The 22893-nt window shown below is 36.5% G+C and overlaps 1 protein-coding gene across 2 annotated transcripts in view; it reads right to left on the bottom strand.

The window, feature by feature from the left end:
• TBC1D32 (TBC1 domain family member 32) overlaps positions 1–22893 on the bottom strand; it is a 197984-nt gene that overhangs the window by 127554 nt on the left and 47537 nt on the right. For both annotated transcript variants that reach the window (XM_040239024.1, XM_040239025.1), the window contains 6 exons: positions 18183–18323; positions 17582–17674; positions 16515–16657; positions 11283–11410; positions 7152–7353; positions 4157–4239 (listed from right to left, as the gene is read on the bottom strand). In XM_040239024.1, the coding sequence (XP_040094958.1) occupies positions 4157–4239; positions 7152–7353; positions 11283–11410; positions 16515–16657; positions 17582–17674; positions 18183–18323 (790 nt within the window). The remainder of the gene's footprint in view (positions 1–4156; positions 4240–7151; positions 7354–11282; positions 11411–16514; positions 16658–17581; positions 17675–18182; positions 18324–22893) is intronic.

Genomic DNA, 22893 nt, shown 5'->3' with positions numbered 1-22893 from the left:
TTGGGGTTGCATTTCAATGTCCAGATTTAGAGATATCACCTATGATGACTACACAGTAGCTTCTACCTTCCCTATAGTACTGTAAGCACCAATATATGAAAGGATGGAGAGGAAATCTCCAACATAAGCTCTGAGGAAATAAGATCAAACTACCTCACATTAGTCTGTCACAGGCTCAAAACTATAGATTTTAGCAACTCTTCATTTTACCTTCTTCAGTAAGACTGAGTAAATGTTATGGTCCATGTCATTATTTAGAAACTAGTGCCTGGTGGCAGGAGAGGTGTTATTCATTCTTTTACCCATTCAACCAAGCTATCAAGCACCTGCTACATGCCAGAGAAAGGCTAGTCTAGTTAACTGACCAAAATGGTTCTACACTCAAGTGTTACCTACAAAGGAAAAATAATGCCCACACATACCAATGGTTCAAAAATACAAAAGATACTCAACTCCATGAGGTATTTTGATGACAAAAATGAAAACAGTTCTATTATATCAAAAACCATTAAACCTTTGTTTCCAAGAGTAATATCAGATGTTGAAGGAAACTCCTTTTCCTCCAGCATCAAATTTTACACATGGAGCACATTCCCCAGTTTAATACTGCTTGCCGCTCTTCACCTAATCACTCACTTTCCCCCTTGAAGGGACTCAGGAGACTTGTAGGAGGATTAAGAATGCTAGGCTAGGTGATGCCTCTCCCCAAATCCAGCACTTCTTTGCAACCCAGGTACTTGTAGGAAGCTCTGTTCTACTATGCAGTTATGGTTGATCTTTGTAAGCTCTGCTTCTAAGGGTGAGGGAAGTCTGACAGTTGATCGGGACAGAAATGTTCAGTTCAATTCAGTCGCTTAGTCGTGTCCAGCTCTTTGCAACCCCATGGTCTGCAGCACTCCAGGCCTCCCTGTCCATCACTAACTCCTGGAGTTTACTCAAACTCATGTCCATTGAGTCGGTGATTCCATCCAACCATCTCATCCTCCGTCATCACCTTCTCCTCCCACCTTCAATCTTTCTCAGCATCAGGGTCTTTTCCAGTGAGTCCATTCTCCAGATCAGGTGGCAAAAGTTTAAGAGTTTCAGCTTCAGCATCAGTCCTTCTGATGAGTATTCAGGATTGATTTCCTTCAAGATTGGCTGGTTAGATCTCCTTGCAGTCCAAGGGACTTTCAGTCTTCTCCAACACCACAGTTAAAAAGCATCGATTCTCTGGAGCTCAGCTTCCTTTATAGTCAAACTCTTACATCCATACATGACTACTGGAAAAACCATAGCTTTCACTAGTCAGACCCTTGTTGGCAAAGTAATGTCTCTGCTTTTTAAGATGCTGACTAGGTTAGTCATGGCTCTTCTCCCATGGAGCAAGCATCTTTTAATTTCATGGTTGCAGTCACCATCTGCACTGATTTTGGAGCCCAAGAAAATAAAGTCTGTCACTGTTTCCATTGTTTCTCCATCTATTTGCCATGAAGTGATGGGACTGGATGCCATGATCTTCGTTTTTTGAATGCTGAGTTTTAACTCAGCTTTTTCACTCTCCTCTTTCACTTTCATCAAGAGGCTTTTTAGTTCCTCTTCACTTTCTGCCAAAATGGTGGTGTCATCTGCATATCTGAGGTTATTGATATTTCTCCCGGCAATCTTCATTCCAGCTTGTGATTCATCCAGCTTGGAAGTTCGCATGATGTAGTCTGCATATAAAGTAAATAAGGCAGAGTGACAATATACAGCCTTGATGTATTCCTTTCCCAATTTGGAAAAATTTGTTGTTCCGTGTCCAGTTCTAACTGTTGCTTCTTGACCTGCATACAGGTTTCTTAGGAGGCACGTAAGGTAGTCTAGTATTCCTACCTCTTGAAGAAGTTTTCAGTTTGCTGTGATCCACACAGTCAAAGTCTTTGGAGTAGTCAATAAAGCAGAAGTAGATGTTTTTTCTGGAACTCTCTTTGCTTTCCAATGTTCCAAACGGATGTTGGCAATTTGATCTCTGCTTCCTCTGCCTTTTCTAAATCCAGCTTGAACACATGGAAGTTCTCGGTTCATGTACTATTCATGTACATTCTCCAGGCTTGTAGAATTTTGAGCATTACTTCGCTGTTGTGTGAGATGAGTGCAGTTGTGCGGTATTCTGAACATTCTTTGGCATTGCCCGTCTTTGGGATTGGAATGAAAACTGACCCTTTCCAGTCCTTTGGCCACTGCTGAGTTTTCCAAATTTGTGGGCATATTGAGTGCTGCACTTTCACAGCATCATCTTTTAGGATTTGAAATATCTCATCTGGAATTCTGTTACCTCCACTAGCTTTGTTTGGAGTGATGCTTCCTAAGACCCACTTGATTTCACATTCCAGAATGTCTGGCTCTAGTCGAGTGATCACACTACTGTGGTTATCTGGGTCAGGAAGATCTTTTTTGTATAGTTCTTCTGTGTATTTTTGCCACTTTTTCTTAATATCTTCTGCTAAATGCATATATTATGGTGGCTCAGACTGTAAAGAATCTGTCTGCCATGCAAGAGACCTGGTTTGTTCCTAGGGTCAGGAAAATCCCCTGGAGTAAGGAATAGCTACCCACTCCAGTATCCTTGCCTGGAAAATTCCATGCACAGAGAAGCATGGTGGGCTACAGTCTATGGACCACAAACAGTCAGACGTGACTGAGTGACTCACAACACTTTCATGCTGCCTCTCACTTACAGCCCACTGACCATACTATGTCTTCCACCGGAAATAATGTTCTACCCTTTCTAGACAATTAATATCCATGTATTAACTTAAACTTACTTTAATTATAACTTCTTCTGGAAAGATTTCCCCAAGTTAGCCTGTATGAACCCTCTATGATTTGCATCATAAATTTAGCATACTATATTGCCATATTGTATTTACTTATTTGTATTTTATACTATATAATAAGTTCTCTAAGGTATGTAGGCATCCACAGAACTCAGCAAAGCACTCAGTCCAATAAATACCTAAATACATGAGTAGAAAATGAATGAATGAATGAAGACAATAAATCATAAATCAAAGAAAACAGACATAAAAATTACCTGAAAAATTAATTGCAGCAACATTTTTACTCACCCCTTCATGTAAGGAAAAAGTTGTAGTTGATTTAAGTTTCACAACTATATCAAAAAAAAATTATAGCTGACATTTAGAAAATTAACTATTTGTTAAGCATTACACCATTAAGGAAACGAAAAAGATTTTGTTTGACTGGCTTTTTTTTAGTTAAACAATGCCTATCTAAAGACACATTTTTTTTTTTCAATTTCTCTAGACTACCACTTAAAACTCTAATTATCTTTTCAGATTATGCCAATACTCTATTAAAAAGAGACTCCATGAATATATGACCTTAATTTTTAAAAATATATGTTTATATAGTTCCCATTAATCTGACTCCATATCCTATTGATAACTGTGGGAAAAAATATGAAAGCATCTAAATTAAAAAATTAGTATAGAGATTTCCCTGGTGGTCCAGTGGTTGAGAATCCACCTGCCAATGCAAGGGTTCTATCCTTGCTCTGGCAAGATGCCACATGCAGCGGGGCAACTAACGACGTGGGCCACAATTACTGAGCCCCTGTTCCCTAGAGCCAGTGCTCCACAACAAGAAAAGTCACCAGAAAGGGAAGCCTATGCACTGCAACTAGAGAGTAGCTCCTGGTCACGGCAACTAGTCTTTGTGCAGAACAACAAAGATCCAGCACAGCCAAAAATAAACAAATAAAAATTTTTACAAATTAGTATAAATAATGATTTAAAGAATTCTCCAATGCCAAAATCTAATTAAACAGTACTCCCACACATTTTGAAGTTATATTTTAAATGTAAACAGATTTCATTGGCCATTTGAAAAGTTCTACTGAATTTCCAATTTTAGTATTTGGTAATTTTCCAAGTTTTCTGAAAGCACTATAATATGTCACATTTCCTAACTCCAAATGTAAATACTGGTTGAAATATAATAAATACTGCTATTTTTTTCTTATAAAAAATACAAGTATATATGATCTCTAAAGTTTCCCCTAGATGAACTTTTCTTTGTTTTTTTTTTTTGCCACAGTATCTATACATTTCTCATTTTAAAACTATTTTAGCAAATGTGAAAAAACAGATGTGCTTAAGTCAATCATACTTACATGTTCTGGGATTCTTGGCTAACCAAAGAAATAGAATCAGAACCCTCTACTGGAGTAGGAATTCTTTCTGATAGCAGACTTGTCTGAAATATAAGAAATATACATTTTTCTTACTTATAGCATTACTCATAAGCTGTCATGCTACATCTTTATATTTGACTCTTACTGTAATTAAAGATTAAATTACTTGCAAAATTTAAATTATTTGATTCTTAAATATCATGCAAAGTTAATTCATAAATAAGGCACACAGATAATATAGGGGGAAGATACTGATATATACTATATTTGAATATTGCTCCATTATGATCTCCAGTGTCCATATAAAAACCAGCTCTCCATAAAAATTGCTCAGAAATAACTTCCAAAGAGTAACTCTATATAGAGACAGACTATTTTAAGTCTCTTTTACCTGAAGAAATGAAAGCAAAGCAAAGGTTAACAGAGTTTTACCAAGATAATGCACTAGTCATAGCAAACAATGCTTCCAACCACACAAGAGAGGACTCTACACATGAACGTTACCAGAGTCAATCCCGAAATTAGACTGATTGATTATATTCTTTGCAGCTGAAGATGGAAAAGCTCTATACAGTCAGCAAAAACAAGACCAGGAGCTGACTGTGGCTTAGATCATGAACTCCTTATTGCCAAACCCAGACTTAAATTGAAGAAAGTAGGGAAAACCACTAGACCATTCAGGTATGACCTAAATTAAATCCCTTATGATTATACAGTAGAATTGACAAACAAACTTAAGGGAGATCTGACAGAGTGCCCGAAGAACTATGGAATAAGGTTTGTTAACACTGTACAGGAGGCAGTGATCAAAACATATCCAAGAAAAAGAAGTGCAAAAAAAAAAAAAGGCAAATGGTTGTCTGAAGAGGCCTTACCAACAGCTGAGAAAAGAAGAGGAGTGAAAGGCAAAGGAGAAAAGGAAAGATTTATCCATCTGAATGCAGAGTTACAAAGAAGAGCAAGGAGAAATAAGAAAGCCTTCCCAAGTGATCAACTCAAAGAAATAGAGGGAAAAATAGAATGGGAAAGACCAGAGATCTCTTCAAGAAAATTAGAGATACCAAGGGAACATTTCATGCAAAGATGGGCTCGATAAAGGACAGAAATGGTATGGACATGACAGAAGCAGAAGATATTAAGAGGTGGCAAGAATACACAGAAGAACTATATAAAAAAGATCTTCATGACCCACATAACCACAGTGATGTGAGGACTCATCTAGAGCCAGACATCCTGGTGTCCAAAGTCAAGTGGGCCTTAGGAAGCATCACTAAGAACAAAGCTACTGGGGTAATGGAATTTCAGCTGAGCTATTTCATATCTTAAAAGATGATGCTGTGAAGTGCTGCACTCAATATGCCAGCAAATTTTGAAAATTCATCAGTGGTCACAGGACTGGAAAAGGTCCGTTTTCATTTCAATCCCAAAGAAGGGCAATGCCAAAGAATGCTCAAACTACTGCACAGTGCACTCGTCTCATACTCTAGCAAGTAATGCTCAAAATTCTCCAAGTGAGGTTTCAACAATATGTCAACCATGAACTTCCAGATGTTCAAGCTGGATTTAGAAAAGGCAGAGGAACCAGAGATCAAATTGCCAATGTCTGTTGGATCAAAGAAAAAGCATGAGAGTTCCAGAATAACATCTACTTCTGCTTCACTGACTACACTAAAGCCTTTGACTGTGTGGATCACGGCAAACTGTGGAAAATTCTTCGAGAGATGGGAATACCCGACCACCTTATCTGCCTCCTCCGAAACCTGTATACAGGTCAAGAAGCAACAGTTAGAACTGGATATGGAACAATGGACTGTTTCCAAATTTGGAAAGGTTAAGGCTGTATCCTGTCACCCTGCTTATTTAACTTCTAAGCAAAATACATCATGAGAAATGCCCGGCTGGATGAAGCACAAGCTGGAATGAAGACTGCTGGGAGAAATATCAATAACGTCAAATATGCAGATGACACCACTCTTATGGAACAAAGTGAAGAGGAACTAAAAAGCCTCTTGATGAAAGTGAAAGAGGAGAGTGAAAACAGCTGGCTTAAAACTCAACATTCAAAAAAAGAAGATCATGGCATCCAATCCCATCACTTCATAACAAACAGATGGGAAACAATGGAAACAGTGACAGACTTTTATTTTGGGGGGCTCCAAAATCAGATGTAGATGGTGACTGCAGCTATGAAGTAAAAGACGCTTATTCCTTAGAAGAAAAGCTATGATAAACCTAGACAGCATATTAAAAAGCAGAGACATTACCTTACCAACAAAGGTCCATCTAGTCAAAGTTATGGTTTTTCCAGTAGGCAAGAACGGATGTGAGACTGGACCATAAAGAAAGTTGAGTGCCAAAGAATTGATGCTGTTGAGCTATGGTGTTGGAGAAAACTCTTGAAAGTCCTTTGGACAGCAAGGAGATCAAACCAGCCAACCTGAAAGGAAATCAATCCTGAATATTCATTGGAAGGACAGATGCTGAAGCTGAAGCTCCAATACTTTGGCCACTTGATACTTCTAATGAGAAGAGATGAATCATTAGAAAAGACACTGATGCTGGGAAATACTGAAGGCAGGAAGAGAAGGCAATGACAGAGGATGAGATGGCTGGATGATATCACCGACTCAATGGACATGACTTGAACAAACTCCAGGAGATGGTGAAGGACAGGGAAGCCTGGCATGCTACAGTCTATGGGGCCTCAAAGAGTCAGACACAACTGAGCAACTGAACAACAACAACAATAACCAGAAGAAAAGACTGCAGCACCCAGTTAAGTTGTAGAGCTCTATCCTACAGGGACAGGATGTACTGAAGTCATCTTTCGACAAGTTAGAAATCATTATGTCCTTTGGAATACTGTGATGCTAAAGAAGTCCAGTAAAATATTTTAACTGTAGTATTATATTATAACACTGAACATATCTGAAATAAAGATTTTCAGGGAAGAAAAAAGATTGAAAATACTTACCTTCTTCCAAGCCTTTGCTATAGATTCATGCAAACTATAAGGAATTAACACCTGTAAGCCTTCACAGGTACCGTATATTTGACGACACACAGAAGTAAAAGCTCCTTTAACCACAGGAAACATTTCTGATCCAGAAAAATTAGAAATATCTTCATCAAGAAGTTTTTTTGAAAACTGGGCAATCAGATGAGCACCTGTAGGACTAAAAGATGATACCAAAACAATGTACCTCAAGTGACCTAATTTGATTGAATTGCTTTCCCTGCACAGGTATGTCACTAACTTGTCTGTTTGGTAATAAAGCTCACTTATTTCCATTTGTTTTACTTTTTTTTTAAATTCTACTTTTTAACTTTAACATTTAGTATATAAAACATACTCATGATTCTAAAGTCAAATCTAGATACAATCAAGGAATAATCCCAGATATCTTTTATCTATGCCTCTTAACCCAAATATTTTTTTCCTTTCCTCTAAACTATTGCTTTTCTTTCCTTTAAAGCTATTACTAATCTTTTATCATTTCCTTTTGAAAATAAGACATATATAATTTTATTTATTCATATTCCCTTCTACTATACAAAGGGTAACATTCTATAAACTTTTGTTTTGTTTTTTCACTTTACATATCCTGATGACAACTCTACAGCCATACATTAAAAAAATTTCTCATCCCCTTTTCACTACTGCTAAGCACTCCTTTGTATAAATATAACTCAATCTATTAGTCTCTTGTGATTGAATATCTGGGATGTTTCTAATCTTTCCCTAATAAAATTAGAAACTCTAAACCACTGCAGAATGAGGATTCAGAAGAAATTCTAACATTTTATGTCTTTTCTGTTTAACTTCAATGGGAGGGAGACACCTAAAAAAAAAGAAACCTGGAAATCATAATGATAATAATGGGAAAAAATTAACTACATACAATTAAATGATGTCTATATAAAAGAAAAAAATAGGGAAGTGATGAACAATAAAAAGAACCTTAGAACTCATGGCAAAGAGTTAGTCTTCCTAATTTTAAAAGAATTATTATATATGGATAATGGATAAGAATATTTCCATATTATATATGGATATACGGATAAGAAAAAGGCTTATTATATATGGATATATGGATAAGAAAAAGGCTTTCCAGATATATGGCTGGAAAAAGTCTTCCAGATTAAATATGTCAGATTGAACACATTACATTCATATCTACTCCCTTCTGAAATATTAAAATACAACAGTAAACAAAATTTTCAGAAGGCTCTTGTAGCCATCAAGGACAAGGAGAAAAAAAAGGGGTACGATAAGTAACAAAGTTTAGGAATGTAGGAAAAAATGAGTAATTTAGGATCCAGAAAAATTGAATAATCAAAAATAAAACAATCAGAAACAAGAATTACACTTCTATTAATACTGAATCAAAGTTATAGAAATCCAAGCCTCAGTGTTTCCATCTATATAACAGAGATAACCATGGAGGCCTCTTCCTTAGTCACTGTGAGGATTAAATGGTTACCACCGCCCCACCAACCTCACCCAAAGACTTTGATCCTATGTGACTACTGTCAGCAAGCAAAACAATATGTTCCCAGACGTAAACATATTAAAACACATGATGGAAAAAAATAACAACAGATGGCAGGAAGTTTGGAACACACAAAAAAAGGAAGAACAGAGGCAAAAGAGAAAACAGTAACAAATACGGTAAACATTAATCCAATCATATCATACTCTAAATGACAAGGATCAATTAAAAGAAAGACTATCAGAGTAGATAAAAAAACAAGATCCAGTTATGTGGTATCTATAGAAGCCTATTAAATATAATGATAAAGACAGATTAAAAGTAAATAGATAAAGACATCATGCTGATGATCAAGAGACAGCTATACTAGCTATATTAATTTCAGACATCACAGCAAGGAAAATTACCCAAAAGGCATATTATGTAATAAAGGGGGTCAATTTTGCAAAAAGATGTAACAATCCTTAATGTGTACCTGACAGTGTCAAAATGCATGAAGGAAAAACTGACAGAATTGCAAGGAGAAAAAGATGAGTTCACTGATGCAGTCGGGAATTTCAGCACTTTTCTGTCAGTAGTTGACAGATCCAGCACGAGGACGTAGCTGAACTGAACATCACAAACTACCAACAGCATATAATTGGTACCTACAGAATACTTCCAGCAGCAGAATATACATTTTGCTCAAGCTCACACAGAACATTCACTGAGAGATCACATTCTGGGCCATAAAACACATTTTAACAAATTAAAAATATCAATCATACAAAATACGCTCTCAGAACCATAAATAACTCATAGGTCAAATAAGTATCCAGAGAAGTCTAAAACTATCCTGAACTGCTGCTGCTGCTGCTAAGTCACTTCAGTCGTGTCCGACTCTGTGTGACCCCACAGAAGGCAGCCCACCAGGCCCCCCTGTCCCGGGGATTCTCCAGGCAAGAACACTGCCATTTCCTTCTCCAGTGCATGAAAGTGAAAAGTGAAAGTGAAGTCGCTCAGTCGTGTCCGACTCCTAGCGACCCCATGGACTGCAGCCTACCAGGCTTCCCCGTCCATGGGATTTTCCAGGCAAGAGTACTGAACTAATGAAAATGAAAACACAACTCATTTGTTGGATGCAACAAAAGCAGTGTTTAGAGGGGGAAGTTTACAGCACTGAATGCATATAATAGAAAGATGATCTAAAATTCAATAATCTATAAACTTTCATCACAGAAAGTGAAATTAAATCTAAAACAAAGCAGAAAATAAAAATTAGAACAGAAATCAATGAAATTAAAACCAGGAAATGAGTGGGGAGTGGAAAGCTAGTCCTTTGAAAGATCAGTAAAAGTGAAAAGACTCTAATGAGGTTAGAGAGGAAAAAAGACACAAATTAATAATATGAGAGGCTATCTCTACTAATTCCATTGATTTTAAACAGGTAATAAAGGAATACTGTAAAAAAACAAATATATCAATAAAAAGTCTATGCCCACACATTAGAAAACTTAGATAAGTGGACTGGTTCCTTGAAAGACACAACCTGCCAAAATACAAACGATCTGAATAAACCTACCTATCAACGAAATAGAATAAATAATAAACTTCCTAAATAGAAAACACTTTGCCCAAATAGGTACACTGGTGAACTCTATCAGACATTCAAGAAATTATGCCAAATCTCTTTCAAAAGCTAGAAGTAGAACATTTCCTAAATTATGAGACTAGTGTTACAGTAAGGGCAGACAAGAATCATGAAACCAAAAGACTGGTCTCTCTCATAAACGCAGACAAAAATCCTTAAATATTAGTAAATCAAATCTAACAATGTATAAAAAGAAATATTCTAGATATGCAAGGTGGTTCAATATTTTAAAAAATCAATTAATGTAATCTACCACATCAATAGAGTAAAAGGACACTCATTGTGGTGTTATCTGTGGAGGCAAATTCATAGACACTACATAATATCCAATAATGTAGAGAAATTTGAATAGATTATAGTAAAATCATACAAAAATGTATTGTAGAGCTGTTAAAAATGTTTCATTCTATATTCACATAGGTAGGAAGAGGTTATGGTTACACACAAAAAACCCACAAGTAATGTATATACCATTTTTGAAAAAAAAAGAATTCTATGACTATGAACATATATATTTGATGCATCATTACAGGTACGGAGAAAGTCTAGAAGCATAAACATAATGTTATCACTGGCTGACCCAGGTGATAGAACTGAATAAGGGTTAGAGAAGGAAGATGGAGAAGTAGTTAGCTTTCCTTTGTATGGTTTAACTTAAAGTCAGTCATTTGCGGCTTTAGAAGTTCCAAGAGTATAGTCCAAGGGAGCAAAAAAGATCCTATGTAGAGTGAACCATTCTAGTTTTCTTTTGAAGTTACAGACATCAAGACCTACTCTGCCTGTAGAATTCATAATCCTGGTTATTCCTTCAAATTTCTGATGATCTAATATGTTAGTAGTTGACCAAGAAACCTAACTAGATAACTATCTAGAATAGCTATCCCAATTTTCATTAATATATGACAAGATTTTTGGAAAGTTTAAATCATATTTGAGAAAACACACTAAAAAAGTCTGCAAAGTATTCAAAACAGAAACATACCTTTTTTCTTCAGAAGAGTTCATATTGTCTCCATAAAGTAGTAGGGTAAGTCCTTCTTCCACAGATGCAATTCTTGCCAAAATATGAGCTATATGAATTAAAGCTGTTTCAGAGCAATTTGGAGCAGCCTGTATGTTAAAGATATCATATAATTTTATGACATGCTAACATATCACAGACTAACATTCAAGGATGGTACTGTAATCTAATAAAGTTATATCACAACAAAAAAGAAAGTAATGATTGTTAGGCTGTGAAATATGTCTGAACTAAATGCGTCATTAGATTATATTCTTGTACTAGCACAGTTGATGGAGAAGGAAATGGCAACCCACTCCAGTGTTTTTGCCTGGAGAATCCCAGGGATGGGGGAGCCTGGTGGGCTGCCATCTATGGGGTCACACAGAGTCAGATACAACTGAAATGACTTAGCAGCAGCACAGTTGATAAGGCAAAAACATACATACTTTTTACCCAAAGCTATTACTGTTTATTAAGACAGCTGAAACAACTGCTGCTATTATAATTTTATATGCATATAATTCTAGATGATAAATGCAGTAGCTCTTCTTCTTTGCCCTTTACTTCTCAGTCACTGGGCTATACTGGATATAATTCATTGTACATGCTATTTAACATATTACTATCTTTTCTAAGGGACACCATCTTTTCCTATAACTGACTGGGTCATGAGTTATAGGTGTGACTGCTGCTGCTACTGCTACTAAGTCGCTTCAGTCATGTCCGACTCTGTGCGACCCCACAGACGGCAGCCCAACAGTTCCTCTGTCCCTGGGATTTTCCAGGCAAGAATACTGGAATGGGTTGCCATTTCCTTCTCCAATGCATGAAAGTGAAAAGTGAAAGGGAAGTCGCTCAGTTGTGCCTGACTCTTAGCGACCCCATGGACTGCAGCCTACCAGGCTCCTCTGTCCATGGGATTCTCCAGGCAAGAGTTGCTGGAGTGGGTTGCCATTGCCTTCTCCATAGGTGTGACTAAGGACTATCAGTTTATGAATTGGCCAATAGCTAATGATGTCAACTAATGAGAAAACAAAAGTGGAACTGATCATATTTCCCCATTCTTTATTGTTAAAAGTAGTAAAACTAGTTTTACCAGTATATAGCAAATTAGTACACAGGAAATACTACAAACTAGAGAGTGGTGTCAATGCTAGAGACTATCTAGAAGTCTAAGTCTACTAAAGTTTCTGTTCTTTCTGGGACCTACTTATGACCTGTACCTACATGGATGCAATGCACCTATTCTCTGCGATAATTTTGAATATATCTATACAGTGACTGCAGCTATGAAATTAAAAGGCGCTTGCTTCTTCAAAGGAAAGCTATGACAAACCTAGACAGTGTATTAATAAGCAGAGACATCACTTTGCCAAAAAAGGCCCATATAGTCAAAGCTATGATTTTCCAGTAGTCATGTACAGATGAAAGAGTTGGATCACAGGCTGAGTTCCACAGAATTGATGCATTTGAACTATAGTTCTAGAGAAGACTCTTAAGAGTCCCTTGGACAGTAAAGGAGATCCAACCAGTTAATCCTAAAGGAAATCAACCCTGAATATTCATTTGAAGGACTGATCTGAAGCTGAAGCTCCAACACTTTGGCCACCTGATTGTGAAGAGCCTACTCACTGGAAAAGACACTGATGCTGGGAAAAAAACTGAAGGCAAAAGAAGAAAGGGGTGACAGAGAATCAGATGGTTGGATGGCATCACTGACTCAGTGGACGTGAATTTGAGTAAACTCTGGGACAGAGTGGAGGACAGAGGAGCCTGGCATGTTGTAGCCATGGAGTTGCAAAGACTCAGACATGACTTAGTGAGTGAACGAAAAACACATTGCAACCAATACATTCTAATAAATTCAGTGGGTTAGTTTAACTAATGAGGGGTCAGGTATATTCACCTGAAGAATTCTTAACTAGATGATCTAATGTTTAATTTGTTACTTTCACACTAAATATCTTTCTTAAAAGAACTTCTCTACTTTCCTTCATTCATACACACATTTTTAAACTTTCTTTTTCCTCATTTTCAATATTTTATTTGTTTAATATTCTGTCTTTCCTATTAGAGCAGGTTCCTTAAAAAGCAATGACCATGTCTTAGTCACTTCTATATTTCAACTACCCAGCACAGAGCCAGTGATGCAGCAGGGGCTCCGTGGGTAGTGTTCAATGTCTTACGTGAGATAATGAATGTCTATTATGTGCCAGACAGTTGTTTTGTACTCTCAAGAATCATTGCAACTTAGGTACAATTACAGAAGTACATAATGTGAGAATATAGACAAACACCTAAATCTGTCAGGGAGAATTGAGAGAAAATTTCAAGATACAATAAACTATGGTCTGAAGAACAAACAGACCAAGTTAGAGACTTTCCAGGACAAGGAAAAAGTGTTTGAACATAGGGAAATACTATAACCTGACTTAGAAATTGCAAATAATCTCTTATAACTGGAATATACAGGAAAGAAACAGGTACAATATAAGAAAACGGAAAACTCGATATAAATATCTAGTTGAAAAGTCTGAAGTTTATCCAGCAAGCAACAAGTAGCCTTAGTGGCAAAATAGGAATAGGCTGGAAAGTGGAAAAACTGAACAAGAAAAAATGTGTATATTCCAAGCAAGAAATTATCAGGGCTTAAACAAAAGTAATACCTACACTCGTGGCTCAGCAGTAAAGAATCCGCCTGCAATACAGGAGATTCTGGAGATGCATGTTTGATCTCTGGGTTGGGAAAATCCCACGGAGGAGGAAATGGCAACCCATTCCCGTAATCTCGCTGGGAAAATCCTATGGACAGAGGAGTCTGGCCAGTGCACAACAGTCCCCGGGGTCACAAAAGAGTTGGAATTGACTGAGCATGCATACACACACACAAACAAAAGCAAAAACAGTGGGGATTAAGAGAAATACCTGGATTTTAGACATATGCAGGGGGGAAAAATCTATAGGTCTTAAATACAAATTGAATGTAGAGAATGAAGGAGTTCCCATTTACAGAACAGAGCAAGGGCAGGAAAAAAAAATACTGTTTTTAAAATGCTGTTTGGCTCATGGAATAAATAACAAAAAAAGATGTTCAGTAGGTATCTGAAGTTAGTAGGCAGCTAAAGAAATCTGGAGCTGAAGAGATCTAATCATCCAGGGAAAGTATACTAAGAGAAAGAAAAGTGAACTAGGTCCTGAATCACTGAGACAGCAGGGACTTGGAAGGGAAACCACGGAGGTAACAAAGAATATTTAGAAAGGGACAGAAAAAACAGAAAGATTGTAGGAAAGCTAAGGGAACATAATTTCAGAAGTGATCTACTGTGTTAATGATCAAATCTGAAAAGTTACATGTTTTAAACTTGTACAGGCAACTGCAATCAAAGCTCCATCAGCGATATGATGAAGGCAAGATTATAATACAATGAGGTGAGAAACAATGGGAAGAGGAGCCAAGACAAGAATGGCAACCTGCCATAATTAAAAGCTTACTGTTGAAAGATCAGGTATAAGGTGGTAGTCAAAATTGTGCACTGGGCAATCAAGAGTTTCCCTCATCCCAACACATTTACAGGTAAAAGAAAGATGCCAATAAAACAGAAAGTTAAAGATAGATAGGTGAAAGCTAAGAAGCAATATGGGAAATAGATGGGGAAACAATGGAAACAGTGGCAGACTTTATTTTGGGGGGCTCCAAAATCACCGCAGATGGTGACTGCAGCCATGAAATTAAAAGACGCTTACTCCTTGGAAGGAAAGTTATAACCAACCTAGACAGCATATTCAAAAGCAGAGACATTACTTTGCCAACAAAGGTCCATTTAGTCAAGGCTATGGTTTTTCCAGTGGTCATGTATGGATGTGAAAGTTGGACTGTGAAGAAAGCTGAGGGCCAAAGAATTGATGCTTTTGAACTGTGGTGTTGGAGAAGACTCCTGAGAGGCCCTTGGACTGCAAGGAGGTCCATCCTAAAGGAGATCAGTCCTGGGTGTTCATTGGAAGGACTGATGCTAAAGCTGAAACTCCAATACTTTGGCCACCTCGTGGGAAGATTTGACTCACTGGAAAAGACCCTGATGCTGGGAGAGACTGGGGGCAGGAGGAGAAGGGGACAACAGAGGATGAGATGGCTGGATGGCATCACTGACTCGACGGACGTGAGTTTGAGTGAACTCCATGAGTTGGTGACGGTGACAGGGAGGCCTGGCGTGCTGCGATTTATGGGGTTACAAAAAGTCGGACATGACTGAGCAACTGAACTGAACTGAACTGAAGAAGCAATAGCTATGGTTCAAGATCCAGGAGTACGTTTCTTAGCTCTGGTATATGGTTTACATTTCGAAGTTTATGTTATGGCATTCTATAATATTAAGTTTTATATTATGATCTATTTATTTCTTCTCTGGTCATCCTGTTTTCCTGAGGCAAAGATAAAAATGTTTTCATTGTAACCACTTACTTTCCCAGAATTCCACACTTTGTACCACAGTCACACAAATGTTTAATGCTTTCTGAATGAGCAATAAATGATGAATATGTGAGTGGGTGAACAGTTGCCTATCCCACTGAGAGGTGGGCAAAGGGAGAAGAAATCAATAAAAACACTACAAAACACAGACACAGAAAATCAAAAACATTTAGTCTATTGCTAAGGCTTTTAGTAATTTCCCAGAAATGTAGTCATAGGAGTGGAAAGATATATTACACAGACTGCACTAGTGGTAATGGGATCAACTCTTCCACTTATTAAATGTCTGACATTAAGCAGTTTCTTGCAGCCTCGGGTGTGATGGATACAGTATATAATGTAAGATAATATACTGCACAAACTGCAGAGACATACATATGTTCAGAACTGGGATGCTTATAAGTTTATCTAAAATAATACTTGTTCTTCATATTTAAAAAAAGCTGACTCCAGGAAAATATTTCCAAAGGCTATACAGTTGTCATTAAAACAAACAACAAAGTACTCATAAGACTTAAAAGATTTATAAAACAAATATCTTAGTAGAAAACTTCAGTCCTTGCCTGACCGGAAAAAAAGATTAAGATGTTATATGAACTTTTCCCTAACACAGTCATAACTAAAATCAACTAACTGTATGAAGTAAGATTTAAAATACATTTATATGGAAAATGGTATAATACTTCAAATGATCAAATTTAAAAGTCCCATTGAATATTCACTAATACCCAATTATTACCAACCTTAGTTCCTTTCATTAAGTTATGAATAGGCTGAAGAAGAGCCTCAATCACAGTGTTGTTATATAAGCATTCAATTGCACATTCTTTTTGATCACAGAGTATACAAAGAACTTCAGTTGCCATACTTGCAGGAGAATAATCCTCTGATAAAGAAGAAGTATTTTTTGAAAATTTAATAAGACATTACTTACATCTTTTGTTCTGTGTTAGCTATTGCTGTTTCAAAAAGCTCATCAAGGTTAATTAAAGAGTTTAAAAATCATACAATTCAATGCTCGGAGGATGATTTATTACCAAATTATGACCTGAAACTTGAGAATATTTGCTTAATGTATCTTCAAGTTAATGAAAGTAAATGACATTATAAACACCAAAAGACATCATTAGATCATTTGCTGTTTGACATTAAAGCTCTGCTTGATAGTGAGGATGTGGTTTGAAGCAAATTCACAACTATTCCCCTCCTGGCAAACATCTTTCTTATTGCATTCACTTTTCTTCTTTTTCTTAAAAAAAAGAAGAAAGTATCTTCAGGTGGCAAGCCTGGGAGAAAACTAGAATTATTAAAAAATATAAAACACAGCCAAAAAGAAAGCAGAGGAGAAACTGTAATGGAAACTAGCATATTTCTTTTATTAGTATAAAACCAATGAAATAAATGAACATTTTTTAAGACTTTTAAAAATATATATATTCAGGAAGACACAGACATAAATAAATATAATATAGAGAACAGTCCCAAAATTAATGTGATATTTTGTTTCATAGAGAACAGTCCCAAAATTAATGTGGTATTTTTAGTTTCATAAATTAACATTTACAGATATTTGCCTCCTAATATACTAAACAAAATAGTGTTTTACATGAAGAAAAGTTCTTAATTTATACTCTAATATTCCATACTCCATAAATTCACTAAGCAAATACTTGACAGGACCAATGTAATTTATTATGAATAATGCTATCTTAATGAAATCTCTTTACCAAATGAGGTCTGTCGAAACATCCAGAAAATAGAATATTTTTCCATGGTTTCTATTTCTCTATTTATAATAGAAGCAGATTACCTAAATGACCAGGTGATGTCATCTTTGGACAAGTTGGTGAATGATAGATAAGTTGGGTAAACAGAACCAGAAGATCTGTAAGGGATACTGAATCTTCAAAAAGGAAGAAAAAGAAAGTCATTTTCTAGCATATGTTTACAAGTTAGAAAATTTTAAACTAATCATCTATCCTCCTAATCTGAGTTTTCATAGAGACTATGGGACAATTAGGAAAAAAGGGTCTATAATACAAGATTATATCCAGAAGAATAAATTAGACATAGTTGCCTAAAGATCACAGCTAGTTTTTAGCAGAATCAGAACAAGGACTTCTAGTTCTGAATCCAGACTTGAATCATCCAATATATCTAGGATTTTAAAAGGCAGAGAAAAAAAATAAGGAAAACATTAAAGACAGGGGAAACAGAATTATACAAAGGAAGAAGTACATACTGGGAGGAAAAAAAAAAAAAAATAACAACACTTTACATAAGCCTGTCAGCAAACTGAAAGGTATCTTGTTCAGTATCCCAGGAGAGACTAAGCCAAATCTCTAAACTAAAAAATCATAGCACAAATTTTATCATACCTGAACATATTCATATCTCCTAATTGCACTTACCTTTTCTAGTCTTTAATTTTATAGGAAATAGCTTTCGGCCTTGTGTATAGATCAGCAATCTTCCCAAAAGACTCAGTGAGTGAATGAAATAAATGTATTGTAATTCCTGTCCTGAGTAGTAGAAAGTTTTGTGCTTAAGCCCTTAAAAGAAAAACAATACATTTGTTTTAATGCTATTATATTTCATTGTACCTGTTTTTATTTCTCCCTGAACATTAAACAAGGTTGCAGTCTATAATGGAGACACTTGGTATAAATTTCTTTAAAAATCCTTTACTGTCTCCCAAGATACTTTAATACACTTAAATCTAAAGAAAAGCATTCATTATAAAATTTATCAAATCTCAGAAAAGTATAACAGGCATACAGTGATCATTCTAAAACAAATACCATAAGATTGTTAGTTATCTGTCATTATAAAGAAACTCTGAATTAAGGAAGGAACTCAATATAAAACATTATTACTGCATAATTCCACCAGTTAAAGGCCAGTAGCACAATCATATTTATAACCATGTTAGTAGATGAAATTAGAATTGCTAAAATAAAGGCACCTTCTAACATATATTATTTATTCACTCATTCATCCATACATTCGAGATCTACTGAGTACCTGTTTATATAAGACCTTGAACTATTTGCTGGTATCAAAAATGAAGGGTGAAACCAGGCTTCCAATGGCAAACAGTCTGATATGAACAGAGGACAGGGAGGATAAGCAGGAGAAACAAATGGCTAGAGGGTAGCAACAATGTGTCAGGACTTAGCTTCAGACAGAGTATGGGCTTTATTACGGAGGCAACTGGGATGATGCTAAAGGGTTTCAAGCAGAAAAGTAATCAAATACGCTTGTGGAAAACTGACTGATAGCAACATGGAAAGGTGAATGGAAGAAGGTCAAGGCTTAAACTAACATTCATTAGGAAAATCATGAACAAAAGCATCCATTAGAAAAAAATGGAGAAAATGAGACAAAAAATAAATGTTCAAGGAAATAAAATTAATGTGACTTAGCTAGAATTACATGCAGACCATGAAAAGATTTTCAAAAATTCTCAAGTTTCTGAGTACATAGTAAATTCTTCTATTTATTTCTGAAGAAAAAATGTTTAGAAAGATAATAATGATTTCAGTCCTTGATATTTTAATATTGACGTTCCCAAGGATCTTCCAAATAGAATACTAAGTATGAGTACATTGGTCTGGGACTCAGGAAAGGAATACAGACTTAAACATTTCAGGGTGATCATTTATATATAAAAATATGTAACACTTGAAACCATGAGAGTGAACAGGCTCCCTCAAGAGACAACAGGTAGACTAAGCTGGAAAAAAAAAGCAAAGAGCAAAACTTTTTTAAGTACAGACATAAAAAGAGCCTTTCAAATGACTAAGAAAAACGTATTAGATGAGAATGAAGAAATCTAAGAAAGAATGGTACCAGGAAGATGAGGGAAAGAGTCAAGAGAGGCAAATGCTGTAAAATGAGGGCAAGAAAGAAGAGAAAGTTAATGGGAAGACCATGGAGCAGCAGAAGTAAGTCTCATTGCCATGACTGAGAAGTGAATGGGAGATAAAGAAATGGGGCCTGGGTATATATTCAATACTTAGAAGGCCTTTTCTCTTAAGGAAAGCAAAGAGAAGTAAGGTACATATGAAATTGCTCAGTTTTTTATATGAAAAATATGAGCAGGTTTAGAGAATGCAAGGAAAGGTACCAACAGAAAGGAAGACAACATCAAATGAAACAATGGTTCTTAAAGAAAACAAAACAAAACACCAGACAGGAACAGAATCAAGAGCAGACAAGTAGTTCAATCTGGAACAGAAGGATTACCTCTTCATTCTAACTGGGAGAAAGGGAACATTGATAGGGCACATAAATATGCATCTGTATGCATACATGCAGGACATCTAGGAATTTCATATCTAAAAACTTCCATTTTTCCCAGTGAAATAGGATGCAGATTTCCTCTTAGAAAAATGTGGGCTGGGGCAAGACAGTGAGTTTGATGAAATTTATTGAACACTGAAGAAAGAATATCTAAAATGATTCCAAAGCAACACAAAGAGCTGCTGAAGCTAGAGAAATACATCAGTGCACTATCAATTTAATGTTACAACACTCTGCTCAATTTTTCTGAGGATCGGAAATGACCTAGAGTCTCTGCTCAATTTCAAGAGGACCAGAGGTGATCTAGCGTCTCTGCTCAATATCCTGAGGACCAGAGGTGACCTAGAGTCTCCGGTCAATTTCCTGAGGACCACAGGTGACCTAGAGCCTCTGCTTAATTTTCTGAAGACCAGAGGTGACCTAGAGTAGAGGAACTGTAGGCAGGAAACTCTGAAAGAGAAGAAAGCAAAAATTTCTAAAGAAATGTTGAAAGACTGCAGTGAAGCACCCTGAAGTCTTCACTAGACAGGGAAAAAACCAAGGCAATGCTGGGAGAGTGGTAGGGAAAAAAAGCTAGATACAACATTTTAGTATTAATTAGAAAAATTTATGAATTTACAGATTACACATACACACACACACACACACACACACACAGGCTTTGGCTGGCAGCTGAGACATTAAAGAATATGCCTGAAATGTAGCAGACCCAGGTTCAATCCCTGGGTTGGTAATATCTCCTGGAGAAGGGAATGGCTACCCACTCCAGTATTCTTGCCTGGAGAATTCCATGGACAGAGGAGCCTGGTGGGCTATAGTCCATGCGGTCGCAGAGAGTAAGACATGACTGAGTGACTAACACTTTTACTGTCATATGCATATAAACTTATTTTTTTTTCAAGCTGGATTTATTTATTTTTTATTTAATTTTTGTTTTTACTTTACAATACTGTATTGGTTTTGCCATACATTGACATGAATCCACCACGGGTGTACATGAGTTCCCAATCCTGAACCCCCCTCCCACTTCCCACCCCATATCAGCTCTCTGGATCATCCCCGTGCACCAGCCCCAAGCATCCTGTATCCAACATAGACTGGTGATTTGTTTCTTACACGATAGTATACATGTTTCAGTGCCCTTCTCCCAAATCATCCCACCCTCTCCCTCTCCCTAAGGGTCCAAAAGTCCATTCTACACATCTGTGTCTCTTCTGCTGTCTCATATACAGGGTTATCATTACCATCTTTCTAAATTCCATATATATGTGTTAGTATACTGTATTGGTGTTTTTCTTTCTGGCTTACTTCACTCTGTATAATTGGCTCCAGTTTCATCCATTTCATTAGAACTGATTCACATGTATTCTTTTTAATGGCTGAGTAATACTCCATTGTGTATATGTACCACTGCTTTCTTATCCATTCATCTGCTGATGGACATCTAGGTTGCTTCCATGTCCTGGCTATTATAAACAGTGCTGCGATGAACATTGGGGTACATGTGTCTCTTTCAATTCTGGTTTCCTCGGTGTGTATGTCCAGCAGTGGGATTGCTGGGTCATATGGCAGTTCTATTTGCAATTTTTTAAGGAATCTCCACACTGTTCTCCATAGTGGCTGTACTAGTTTGCATTCCCACCAACAGTGTAAGAGGGTTCCCTTTTCTCCACACCCTCTCCAGCATTTATTGCTTGCAGACTTTCAGATCACAGCCATTCTGACTGGTGTGAAACGGTACCTCATTGTGGTTTTGATTTGCATTTCTCTGATAATGAGTGATGTTGAGCATCTTTTCATGTGTTTGTTAGCCATCTGTATGTCTTCTTTGGAGAAATATCTATTTAGTTCTTTGGCCCATTTTTTGATTGGGTCATTTATTTTTCTGGAATTGAGCTGCATAAGTTGCTTGTATATTTTTGAGATTAGCTGTTTGTCAGTTGCTTCATTTGCTATTATTTTCTCCCATTCAGAAGGCTGTCTTTTCACCTTGTTTATAGTTTCCTTTGTTGTGCAGAAGCTTTTAATTTTAATTAGATCCCATTTGTTTACTTTTGCTTTTATTTCCAGTATTCTGGGAAGTGGATCATAGAGGATCCTGCTGTGATTTATGTCGGAGAGTGTTTTGCCTATGTTCTCCTCTAGGAGTTTTATAGTTTCTGGTCTTACGTTTAGATCTTTAATCCATTTTGAGCTTATTTTTGTCTGTGGTGTTAGAAAGTGATCTAGTTTCATTCTTTTACAAGTGGTTGACCAGTTTTCCCAGCACCACTTGTTAAAGAGATTGTCTTTTCTCCATTGTATATTCTTGCCTCCTTTGTCAAAGATAAGGTGTCCATAGGTGTGTGGATTTATCTCTGGGCTTTCTATTTTGTTCCATTGATCTATATTTCTGTCTTTGTGCCAGTACCATACTGTCTTGATGACTGTGGCTTTGTAGTAGAGCCTGAAGTCAGGCAAGTTGATTCCTCCAGTTCCATTCTTCTTTCTCAAGATTGCTTTGGCTATTCGAGGTTTTTTGTATTTCCATACAAATCTTGAAATTATTTGTTCTAGTTCTGTGAAAAATACCGCTGGTAGCTTGATAGGGATAGCATTGAATCTGTAGATTGCTTTGGGTAGTATACTCATTTTCACTATATTGATTCTTCCAATTCATGAACATGGTATATTTCTCCATCTATTAGTGAGTGTCCTCTTTGATTTCTTTCATCAGTGTTTTATAGTTTTCTATATATAGGTCTTTAGTTTCTTTAGGTAGATATATTCCTAAGTATTTTATTCTTTTTGTTGCAATGGGGAATGCAATTGTTTCCT

The sequence above is a fragment of the Oryx dammah genome, unplaced genomic scaffold, assembly GCF_014754425.2.
Source record: "Oryx dammah isolate SB20612 unplaced genomic scaffold, SCBI_Odam_1.1 HiC_scaffold_4, whole genome shotgun sequence".
Taxonomy (NCBI): Eukaryota; Metazoa; Chordata; class Mammalia; order Artiodactyla; family Bovidae; genus Oryx; species Oryx dammah.
The sequence above is the reverse complement of the archived record's forward strand: the minus strand, read 5'-3'. Positions and strand labels throughout refer to the sequence as shown.